This window comes from Giraffa tippelskirchi, chromosome 9 (genome assembly GCF_054371585.1).
Source record: "Giraffa tippelskirchi isolate mGirTip1 chromosome 9, T2T-mGirTip1v1.2.pri, whole genome shotgun sequence".
NCBI lineage: Eukaryota > Metazoa > Chordata > Mammalia > Artiodactyla > Giraffidae > Giraffa > Giraffa tippelskirchi.
Genome location: NC_137283.1, coordinates 48994622 through 49005823, shown reverse-complemented (window position 1 = coordinate 49005823; position 11202 = coordinate 48994622). Strand labels below are relative to the sequence as shown.

At 49.8% G+C, this 11202-nt stretch overlaps 2 protein-coding genes and 1 long non-coding RNA gene across 33 annotated transcripts in view; all 3 read right to left on the bottom strand.

Moving 5' to 3' along the window:
• Positions 1–972: 972 nt before the first annotated feature.
• LOC145520078 (uncharacterized) lies at positions 973–5740 on the bottom strand. Its single transcript, XR_014064203.1, has 2 exons — positions 5534–5740; positions 973–3285 (listed from the first exon to the last, which is right to left on the bottom strand). It is a non-coding gene; the product is annotated as an uncharacterized LOC145520078 (long non-coding RNA).
• A 499-nt stretch (positions 5741–6239) lies between these two features.
• On the bottom strand, positions 6240–9869 carry C9H3orf62 (chromosome 9 C3orf62 homolog). Of its 2 annotated transcripts, none has more exons than XM_081525644.1 (4): positions 9610–9869; positions 9036–9483; positions 8272–8363; positions 6240–6804 (listed from the first exon to the last, which is right to left on the bottom strand). In XM_081525644.1, the coding sequence occupies exons 2-4, from the start codon at positions 9443–9445 to the stop codon at positions 6539–6541; spliced, it is 768 nt and encodes a 255-aa protein (XP_081381770.1). In that variant the 5' UTR covers positions 9446–9483; positions 9610–9869; the 3' UTR covers positions 6240–6538. The 2 variants fall into 2 exon arrangements, with proteins under 2 accessions (XP_081381770.1, XP_081381769.1); XM_081525643.1 differs by having other exon boundaries at positions 9783–9869.
• Positions 9870–10503: 634 nt separating this feature from the next.
• USP4 (ubiquitin specific peptidase 4) overlaps positions 10504–11202 on the bottom strand; it is a 40223-nt gene continuing 39524 nt past the window's right edge. For 26 of the 30 annotated variants that reach the window (XR_014064172.1, XR_014064171.1, XR_014064170.1 and 23 more), the window contains one exon: positions 10504–11097. Coding sequence is in view for 3 of the 30 variants with exons in the window: in XM_081525506.1 (XP_081381632.1) it covers positions 10939–11097 (159 nt within the window). In the remaining 27 variants the exon portion in view is untranslated. The remainder of the gene's footprint in view (positions 11098–11202) is intronic. The other 4 variants (XR_014064174.1, XR_014064178.1, XR_014064168.1 and 1 more) reach the window with 1 other exon arrangement.

Genomic DNA, 11202 nt, shown 5'->3' with positions numbered 1-11202 from the left:
TGTTTCTTTCATTAAGTTTATTGATCTCCAGTTTACTCAAGGAGATCAATGAGATTAAGATGCATACCATCCTTTTATTCCTTCTCATAAGTTTTAATAAACCATACCCTACTCAAACTGTTATGAAAGTAAAAATCCTCATGGATGGACAGCTTCCAGAATTTGCCAGCCAGTACAAGGTTGAAATAGGGCTTTTTTTTGGTGGAGGGTGGGAGGGGGTTGCTGTACCAGGTGGCTTTTGGGGATCTTAGGTCCCTGACCAGGGATTGAACCTGGGTCACTGCAGTGAAAGCACTAAGTCCTAACCACTGGACTGCCAGGGAATTCCTGAAAATGGGGCTTCTAGGTGGACCATTATCAAAAGTAATAGCTCCTGATTTCTTTTATATTTTTTATTTTCAGGGGTACATATCCCACAAAAATATGGTAGAGTTTAATTTGCCTCTGATACCTTTGGCAGGGCTACCAGGCAACAACCTAAGCTGCTTTCACTCTCATTTCCAGACCAACAGGCCTCCTGTGTTCTGTGGCCACAGGCAACGGCAGCAGTGCTCTGTAAGGGCAAGAAAGTGAGACTTGGGCCCTGCCTCAGGCTGCCCTGGACTCTGCTCCCTCTGAGGGTCTCAGGGTTATCTGTTCACCCCTCTGCTAGCCTCCATTGCCTTCCCTGCTGGTTTTCTCTGCTTATGCCAAGGTGGCAAGGGAAAAAGGAACCCAGCCCTTCCCAAACAGGCTACAGGCGGCTGTGCAGCAGTTACTCTGAGGCTTGTAGAGCAGAACAGTCTGTATTTGGAAATGATTTATTGCTCTAAGTTGAAAAGTTAAATCATTTTACTTCAAAGCTGAGACCCTGTTGAGAAAACTCCACCAACATTTATGACTGTGGCCTTCTCATTGAAGTTTCCTTCCAACTTTAGAATGCCAAAGTAGGACCCTCTATTCCTTCATTCTGCTGTGTTATGAAATCCTGTATTTCTTCAGAAGTATTTTATTTTGTTTAAAGTCAAAGGCCAGAGTGACTCAGTGTTACATTAGCTGGGTGTTTTTGTAGAATAAGCAGTACATTTAACACCTAACAAGGCTGGACTAATTAAAATTACACTGCCTGTCTCTAGTAATCATCAGGAAAGGATATATTATATTTCTTATTTTATTCCTAAGGGTTTTTTTTTTTTTTTTAAACTATTGTGTTCCCGCCAAATTTGGTGAGCATGACACAGCCCAGCACATCCCTGGAGCACACAACATTTTTGGTTCTTTGGATGCTGATAGAGATGTATGTAGCTACACAGGGGCGGATGTGGTGGGAGGTCTATTGGCCCAGAGCCCACCTAGGGGCTCCTCCCTCTATATAACCCCAGCTACAGTCTGAGGATGGAAAAGAAGCCATTTGCAGCACCTAATTGTCTTGACATTCAAATATCAATTTAAACATCACTTACAGAGAGGTCTGTGAAGGGGCTTGCCCTCATTGCCCATTCCCTTACCCTGTTTTCATTTTTCTCAGATAGTTCCATCTGAAATGATACTTTAAATCTGTATTTTTGCCCACCTTGCATAGTAGAATATAAACTTCAGAAGCAAGAACAGCAGCTGTAAAAAATAGAAGAACAGTATCCACCTCATCCCTACTGAATTCTCAGCATCCAGGAGTGGTGTGTCACTAGGAGACACCTGACAAATATTTACTGAAGGCAAGGACAGCTTGCTTATCATTCAAACAGCTCCTGGCAGCCTGTCCTGAAAGTTGGGTCTCTCCAGTAGCCCTCTGCAACTTCCATTTTTTTGTCTCAGATGTTCCAAAGGGCTCCTGATGACAGTTCTCCTATAAGATGCCCATTCCTTTCTTTCAGGCCATCTCCCACCCACAGTGCCCAGAAAACCACAGCCTTTTTGCCCTCAAAAAAGATAGCTGCTTCCTACAAGAGCTGAGCAAGTTTTAAAATTATTTTTCATGCCAGGCCTTAGGCCAAAACTCTTCATCAAATCAGGCATTTTCCAGCTGGCCTAGCACAGAAAGTCCTTCTCCATTAGGGCTGCAATCCATTGTCAAGTAGATTTCCTGAGTAAAACTTTGTTCCCCCCATAAATATTTAGCAGGAACTTAAAATATTAATGTTCTCCCACGTACTCCAGGGAGAAAGCAAATTACCAGAGCCTCAGATTGTCTCCGGATGACAGCCTTTTCAATAACGACCCACAAGCAGGTTCAGTGGCGTTCTCTGCCATATCAAACGCCTTGTGCCTCGGCTGAGAGGAGGCTCCCTCTGATAGCAGGTGAGCCCCTGGCCCATCATTCAGGAGGAGGGAATCCTTTTCATCAATTTCTTTGATCATTAATAGCTCACGGCTTCTCCTGTGGCAGGATGGTGCTGCCTTACCAGCACGTTGCTGGATGCCAAGGTGAGGGGCACAGGTCCCCCAGGTGGTCAGTCTCCATCCTCCTGGACTCCTGACCCCCTTGGAGTCTTCCCTGGGCTTGGAAATGCAGGGTCCAGCAGAATGCTAAAAAGGCAGGGCAGGTGGGCCAAGAGGCGGCTCTCCTACTCCCCTGGTGAGGGGAGCGGGGGGGGGGGCAGCCCTGAGACTCAGAGATGAGAAGGTAGGCTTGCTTGCCTGATTATGCTGGCTGGAGCCACACTGAGGCAGAGGCTTACTGACCATCAATGCCCCCAGAGCTTACCTGGCAAGAAATTCAGGCTCTAGTCTAGATCTCTGTGGCTAGACGGCCAGGCCCAGGAATATAGGGGAACAATGAAATCTGGAAGGGGCTGAGGGAGGGCTCACTGTTTCCAGCCCTCGGCCACCCTTGAATTGTCCTCTTGAAAGAACTGTTGCTCTACTCTCAAAGCTCACCTGTGGCCTCTGCTCCTTGCTGGACCTTCACTTAGCATTTACTCATCTCTCCTCTTTCCTGTCCCTTCTTCTCCCTTCTTTTCCTCCAGTTCCCAGCCTCTCCTTGCTTCTGCAGGCCACCTCCTGCCCTAAGTATTGTTATAAAGTTTACCAATACACTGACATTGCTGGTTTCTAGTGACTTTGGCCTCGCCCTGGCAGGCAGGATGCAGCCAAAGGACCTGGAAACCCCTCCTCACAGAAATGGATGGGCCCAGCTTCTCACACGCCTTGTGCTGTAAGGTGAATTTGCTGTTGGTGACTAGCCGGTTCCAAAGCTCCTATTTATTCTTGAAGCTGCCTTGTTTCTATTTTGATTCTGCTAATCCAAACTGCAGTTTGGTGTTTCCACGGAAACAATCCAGTGATTGTTTGGCTTGCCAAGATGAACTGCGGGGGAGAGAACCAAATGACGTAAAACATTTTTAGTTTCTCAAATATCAATGTCTCCCCAAGAAGTCTTTGGTCCCAAGTTTTATTAAAATAAATGTTCTAAGTGAATTAAACAAAAAAAAATCTAGGCTCCTGTTATTCCTCCAGCTCAATCCCTAGAGACTGGCTCCCCAAACCTCTGCTCTGTGCAGATGAACACGCTTCTGCCTGCTGCCCTGAGGCACATGACAGAGGCAGGAAGGTGTCCCTTGGGCACCTTGGGGAGCCAGGGAGGCAGAGACAAGAGGTGTCCCTAGGGAAATGACCATGTGGCCATCCCAGCTACTCTGGGAGGGGCATGTCAGAGGCTCAGGGCTCACCTGCTTTACCCAACAGCTGTGTTTCTACAGTGAGGAAAATCTCCTCCTTTAAGGAGTCCAGGCTGGATTAGTTCTTTGGTAAATATGAATTTTCACACAAAGGTTTTGCTAAGCTAGAGGTATATTTGTCTATCCAGCCAGGAGAATCTAAAGCCTCCCTTCTGCCCCACCCCTAACCCAGGCTCGGCCCTCATTCCCAAGTGCCACAGTCTATGTTGCAGGCAGAAAAAAAATCCTCTCATTTCAGTCTTGTAGGGTTAGCACTGGATCTCTGCTCCCAGCAGCCACCCTCTCTGCAAAGCCTCTCCAGGGAGAACTAACTGCTGAGAAACAGCTCTGTGAGACCTAGAGCTTCTGGCCCTGAGGGTCCAGCACTATCAGGGAAGGGTGAGCCACTAGTGAGGGTCCTGCTGAGCCCCCTGTGCCGGCCCTGGACCTGCTGCAGTTCCCAGAAACTGTGAAGGTCACCTCTGGGCAGGTATCTGGTGAGGGATGCCCACGGGTGGTTGGAGGAGGTTAGGGTTTTAAAAAACAACTCTAATGTCTTCTTTCTGCAGAAGTGATTCATGTCCACTGCAGATAAACTGAAAAACACAGACAAAAAAGACTAAAACCCTCCTTGTCCTCTCCTCGGTAACAATGTCACAAACTTGGGATCAACCGCGTTAAAAAAAAAAATTGTAAATTTTGGAATAAATTCAGATTTACAGGAAAGGTACAAAGATAGTAAGTTCAAATATATCCTTCACTTCTCTTAAAGTTAACATCTTGCATAACTGTGGTGTACGTGTCAAAACTAAGAAACTAACATAAACATATTAAGAGCTAAACTTGAACTTGTATTTGATCTGTTTTTCCATGAACGTCCCCTCTCCATTCCAAGACGCAATCCAGGACACCACACTGCATTTAGTCACTGTGTCTCCTCAGTGTCTGCTGCTGTGTGACAGATTTTGAGTTTTTCCTTGTTTTCCTGACATTGACAATCTAGGGTACTGGCCAGGCATCCTGGAGAATACCCCCCAATCTGGGTTTAAAATGAAGCACCCGTCTTGTTGCATCCTGTCAGGAGTGGGTGACAGGCACAGGACAGCACCTTCATCACCTGGTTAAGTGGGGTCTGCCAGGCTTGTCCGTGTCTCTACTCTCTTTCCCAGCTCTCTCTCTTGAAAGTGAGTTACGAAGTCCGGCTCACTCTCCAGGGGTAGTGATGGGCAGAGGCTGGGGAGGATGGGGATTACTCCCCACCTCCTCTGTGGGAGAGGATCCACATCAATACATATTATTTGGAACTCACTGATGGGAGACCTGGTTTTCTGAATATCAAGTCGCCTGATGTGTCTCCATCCAGACCTTCTCCCGAGTGTGGCAGCCAAGGGGCTGTAAGCATTTCTTCTCACCTGCTCCTGTCCCTCCCGCTCAGGGACTAAAAAGTGAACCCCAACTCCACCGTCTGCGAGTATTTATTATCCACTGCAGGGACTGTCAGGTGGCTTGGGAGGAGCCTCTGGTTAGCCACTCTGCCCTTCACCCAGCAGCGGAGGCCTGTTCCTTGAAGTGGCTGGAGGCTAGTTCTCAGGGTCAGGCAGGTGCCTGGCTTTGCACCAGTAAGAACTAGGTCCAAGGTCTCCACCTGGGGGGCCCAGATGAATCTCTAGACCTGGGTGGTGATGGGGTGTTGCCAGCCCTGCAGCCTGCCTTATGCTGGGTCACTAGCCCAAAATACAGCCTCGTGGGGGGTCATCGGCCCCCAGGCCTTCCTCCCCAGCTCTTTGAATTTTATGTCTTAACAAACAGCTCTGCACCAGCCTTGTCACCCCCATCCTCCCCTATGAGCCAAGGGGGTGGGCAGTTCCCTGACACTCAGCTTCTGGGAGATATCATACCTTGCTCAACAGTTTATTAGGTTTCCTGAAAGAACATCATGGTTGTGAGAGATGGGTCCAAATAATCCCTGATGGTGTCCTTTCTCTCAAGTGGTGGGGCTGGAGCCAGCCCTGCTGAGCTTTTGCTGCCATGCTGACCTCAGAGGGCAGTGGCTCTGCCCCTCCCTGCCCCCCGTCCATCTTATCCCAGCACAGTCATTGTCATGGGAACCACCTGTGGCCTCCCGGGGTTCCAGTCCTGGAATGGGATGGATGAGGTTCAGGTATGAAGCGAATGAGCAGGACCTGTGCTCATCCCTTCCTTTCCCCCCTCAGCTGAGGGCCCAGATGTCTGATGTGGGTGTATGGTGGGCTGGCCTCACGGGAATGTCCTGCCAGAAGGGGACCAGGGATGCTGCCAGCCACCTAGACACAAGCAGGAGGCCTCTGATCTGGGCAGGGGAAAGGATGGAGGGACTGAGGGTTTGGACATGAGGAGGGCATGATGCCCATGCAGGGGACAGGCAGCTGTGTGTGTGGCGTGTGCAAATGTGGCAGAGGGCCTGGGGCCAAGGTCCCTCTTTAGGCCAGTTCCTCCACTGAGCTGGCCTGGGATGGGCTGGTCCCAGGGGATCAGAAAGCCCACACTGCTTGCGGAACCTATACGTTTTCAGGGGCCCATGGAAAAGAACATCAAGAGACACAGCAGAGGCCCACAACCTGCACCTGCCTTGGGTACTGTGTATATTGAACAGCAATCCAAAAAACAGTCAAGATGTTAGAAAAAAAAAAAAAGTGAAAACAGAGAGCAACATTTTAAAGCAACAGAGTTAAAAGACAAAACAAAACAACAACCAAAAAACTGGGCTGTCAGCTGAAAAAGGGACACCACAAGAAGTCAAAAGGTCATGGTAATTCAGATTCTGCTAAGCCTTTGAAATGGCCCCTGAAGATTGTGACTAACCTGCACAGACATCCTAACATCAGTCTCCTACTGTAAAGAATCAGAGCTGAAGTCAACTGTCCTTACTCAATTTGGTATTTAAAAGAGGTCATCAAATTGTAGTCCTCTTCCAAGTCCAGAACAGTCTCCACGATATTGTGGTCATCGAAAGCCTGCTTGAGGCCGCCAGACTCTGTGTCCGGGGCCTTCTGAGGGCTCTCATCCACCAGCAGGGACCAGGCTTCCTCCCTGAAAGGCGAATCTTCATAGTGGCCACACACACGGTTCAACTCGTTTTCAAATTCTAGTTTACCAGCCAATTCTTCAATAGTTCGGATGCTTGTATGGTCTTAAAAATAAAAACATTCAGCATTAGAATTCCAGTGAGAGCATTCTGAAGACATTTCAGGCAGAAGTTAAAAACCACAAATGGGAGGCTATCTCCTGGGAGCGTGCAAAGCCGATGTTCCTGACCCGGGGCTGGCAGGCCGTCGCATTGTAATGTGGGCTTGGTGCCCCTCTTTCTAGTGCAGGTATTTACTGAGTCCCAAACAGCCACTGGTCTCCAAGGAGGGTGTAAGTGGGAGGATACAGAGATGCGTGTGCTTATTCTGGCTCTCGGGGAACTATTCCCTGACCTGAGGACATAAGACACTGTGTGGGGTCTTTCGAATTAGTAAAATGCTGCCTGTTGAGATTTCCCTGATGGGCCAGTGGTTAAGACTTCATAACCTCCACTGCAAGGGGCATGGGTTCGATCCCTGGTCAGAGAACTAAGATCTAACCTGGTCAGGTGGCGCTGGTGATAACGAACCGACCTACCAATGTGGGAGAGATAAGGCATGTGGGTTGGATCCCTGGGTCAGGAATATCCCCTGGAGATGGCAATCCACTCCAGTATCTCTACTCCTTTCCTGGAGAAACCCATGGAGAGAGGAGCCTGGAGGGCTACAGTATACGGGGTGGCAAAGAGGTGGACATGACCAAAGCGACTGAGCACAGCACAGCACAGACAGCCACGCACCACAGCCAAAGGAAGAGAAAAACGCTTCCTGATGATGGCAGGGGCCATGGAAGGAGCTAAGCAGAGGCAGTGATGACTTCAGTTCACCTACTGGGACCATGGGAGGAGACTCAGGTCACTAAAGCAATGGGTTGGCAGGGATCTTGCTTTGTGACCCAGGGCACGTACCACCCCTCTCCAGACCTCCTCCTTTCCTGACCCATAACCTGGTGACCCTTCAGAGCCAACACCTTTGGGCTGCTCCCAAGACTATGTATCTCTTAACGAGGAGCTGTCTGGCCACTGTGCATTGCGTAAAAATTGGACACATGAAGTTCACATACAGAATATACAGATGTGTGTGTAGCAAAAGTGTCTACACCAGTATATACTGCACTGTGTTAACAGTGGTTGCCTTTGTGGTGGATGGTGGAATTAAAGGGGAGCTTTGGGCTTTTAACTTTTCTTTTAATCTTGTGTTACCCACCCACCCCAGCTGGACTACTCCCCCCATCCTCATCTCTGCCTATGTCCTGTTTCCTTCACAAATAAACTCATCCACCAAGCAGCTGCAGTCCTCGGCCTGCAGGGATTCACTCTAACTGTACATTTACGAAATGACTTGATGGATGTGAGTCCTCCAGGCTATCAGCTGCATGAAGGCTCTCTGCATGGAGCCTGCTGTGAACCAAACAAATCTACCAAGCCAGTGGAAGAGACTTAAGTGTTTTTTATAAGACACTTGCTGACTTGGGGGCCCGTGTGAAGGACCTATCCTTTCAGGGAGAGGATGGAGCAGCCCTCTGAACTCACCAATCATATCAAGCAGATCCTTTGTGACCTCTTGGCTGGAACCACTGAGTGGGATGCTTGCGTCAACTTTCAAATCCTTCTCTGTATCATTCCTGCAGCCCCCGGGAGAAAAGAAAAAGGCAGAGGATTAGATCCTCTTCCAAGAAAGTATTGGAGGTGAACTCAGTGTTAGATAATCTTAAAGACAAACACTGGTCCTTTAAATTGTCATTTATGTTGTGATTCCAAAACAACTGGGAACCACTAAGTCAGTGACGTTGAGTAAAAGCATCCTAATGCCATTAATGTCTGTGAATAAGAGCACAGAATATTGAAACAATTAAATGGCTTCTTCAGTCTGCTTACAGGGCAGCCAAGATGGCTGGAAGTTTCAGCCCACATGGTCCTCCTTGCTAAGAGATGATGCAAAAATACAGTTAAATTTTAATTAAGCCTTTAAAAGGTACCTAAGACCAGGCGGTTTGAAACCACCTGGGAGAAGACAAGGTCTAGGGAAGACTTAGAGCTCCCAGAGAGTGAAGTGAAGTCACTCAGTTGTGTCCGACTCTTTGCGACTCCATGGACTGTAGCCGATCAAGGTCCTCTGTCCATGGGATTTTCCAGGCAAGAATACTGAAGTGGGTTGCCATTTCCTTCTCCAATAGAGCCCCCAAGGGGAGGGAGAATCAGTGTTATAGACCCAGATTAGGATTTTCAACTTTTTTCCCCCTCCAAATAGGAGATCCCCCTAATTGTAGCTGTTAAACCCGTGAGATTGGAATCACCTTAGACTGTCTTTTCTCCAGTTCTCCCCATCTCCTGATGCTCGCCAAAACTGTCTTTCGGGTGCCAAAATGGAGGAACGCATCAGGATGTTTTCCTTGCTGCTCAAAGGTTTTCTTTTGGGGCAGAGCACCTGGGGCTTTGCATTCACGGGGGCATGGTTTGGTGCAAAGGCCACGTTCTCGTTCTCCGGAGCGCAAGGGATGGGAGAGAATGGAGCCGCAGAGGAGCAGGCTACTAGCGGGTGCCTCCGGCAGAGGAGCCGGTGCGCGGGGAGGGGGACGGAGAGCGCGGCGGCGTCCGGCTCCACCCGCGGGCGTCCGGAGCACTCCTGGGAATGGCTGACTCCCTCCAAGGCCCGGTCGATGGCTGCAGTCAGCTCCTTTCGGCACCTCCTCAGTTTCTCAGACATCTTCCCTACAAGCGACCGTGTCTTTATTATGTAACACACTGGAAATGCACAGAACAATGTGAGAATAGCGTTACAGATGAGGCTGTAAACCACCCCCGAAAGGCGTATTTGTCAGTTTCCTTGAGTTTGAGCCACGCCACAGGTCAGAGAGCCGAGAAACCCACCCTTGGGGAGCTTTTCTCCTCGCGGGAACAGCTGCGTCCCCGCTTCGCCAACGGGGAGGGAGGAACCGGCGATCGATGAGCCCGGCCCTCCTCCCCGGCTCCCGGCCACCCCCACTCCGCTCAGGCCCCACCCCGCGGCCGCCCAGGGCGGAGACCCATGGCCGCGTCCTCACCGATCAGCCGGCGAAAGCGCGCCGGCGAGTCCTCACCGATCAGCTGGCAAAACCGCACCGCCCACCCCGCCAACGGCCGTCGCGCGCGGTCTCATCAGCCGATCGCGCGTGGTCTCATCAGCCGATCGCGCGTGTCTGTGACTGACGAGCCCAACCCCCATGGCTGGGGTTAAAGGTCAGACAAGGGACGCGCGGATACCCTTGTTCTTTGAACCCACGCAGCGTGACGGGGAAACAGAGGGCCCACTCACCCACGCACGCACGGAGGGGACAGCGACAATGGCCGTGAGGGTACGGCCTGGGGAAAGGGTAGGGCGACCAGACCACCGTGGACAGAGGGGCGGGGATCTCACTTCTAACCAAAGTCCCTGGCAGAACGGGAGCCCTTTCCAAGCCCAGGCAAGTTCCTATTCTGAAGCCAACACGGAGAGAAACCTGGTATCCAGCAGTGTCATGTCCTGATATTTAAGTGAGATCTAATAGAAGTGCCACACGGTATCCAACTGTCTCAATTCATCAAGGATGCTGGGGAACATGACAGAACTGCTAGGTTCCCACAGGAGACTGAAGGGTGGGAAACCCCAACACCAAATATCACTAGGGAGAAGGAAGCTGGAAATTCCAAGGTGACTCAAAGGGAAACAGGGCCATCAGTGGCTACTTTTTAGGGTATTATAAACCCATCTCAGTGTGCAGCAAGGGAAAAGGGGACGACATCAAGTTTACTTGAGATTGATTTACTGTGGGTAGACTACTGGGAGGACCAGTAACCAGCACCAGAATCCGAAATCCAGGAGGGCAGGGCAGCCTGTGGCAGGTCTTCACGGCCGCCCCAAACTCAATGACAGTGTGATCCTCTCCCCTCTCTGGAATCCGTCAGACATTCTCCACTGAGTGCTCCCCACCACCAACCCCAACTCTGCAGCTCCACCCATTTTACAGAAAATTTTTACCACCTGTATAAAAAAAAAAATAATTCAGCCTCTTGACATAACCCTTCTGAGCAAACAGGGTCTTTTTTTTTTTTTTTCTGCTGCTCATAAAAGAAGGAAATTTCCTCATCTGGTTTTTAGACAGAACACTAGCAGTCTTCAGTGTCAAAGGTGTTCTCCTGGGGGATGGCCCTGGCGCTGCGGGGCAGGGTCACTGGGGCAGATCAGTTGGTGTCCATGCTGTAAGTCTCGTCATCTCCCGTGCCCTGCTGTGAGCTGCTTGGTCTTGCACCTCCATCAGAAGATCCAGGAAAACTGAGTGAAGGCGTCTTATGAAACTCATCATCTCGACGCTGGTAAAACAGCACGTAAGCTGCTTTCGTCTAAAATACAAGAGGCACAATGCCCATTCACGGGTTAGAACAATCACCCATTTCCCCCAAGCTTTGCTCTCTATTCAAAACACACCACCCTCAGGGATCTGCCAT

Excerpts from the sequence above, each read along its gene's own strand:
- C9H3orf62 (XM_081525644.1), bottom strand. The coding sequence starts at position 9,445 with ATGTCTGAGAAACTGAGGAGGTGCCGAAAGGAGCTGACTGCAGCCATC. Across the intron at positions 8,364-9,035 it reads TGGAGAAAAGACAGTCTAAG|GAATGATACAGAGAAGGATT; the intron begins GTGATTCCAATC and ends CGGGGGCTGCAG. Across the intron at positions 6,805-8,271 it reads GGATCTGCTTGATATGATTG|ACCATACAAGCATCCGAACT; the intron begins GTGAGTTCAGAG and ends TTTATTTTTAAG.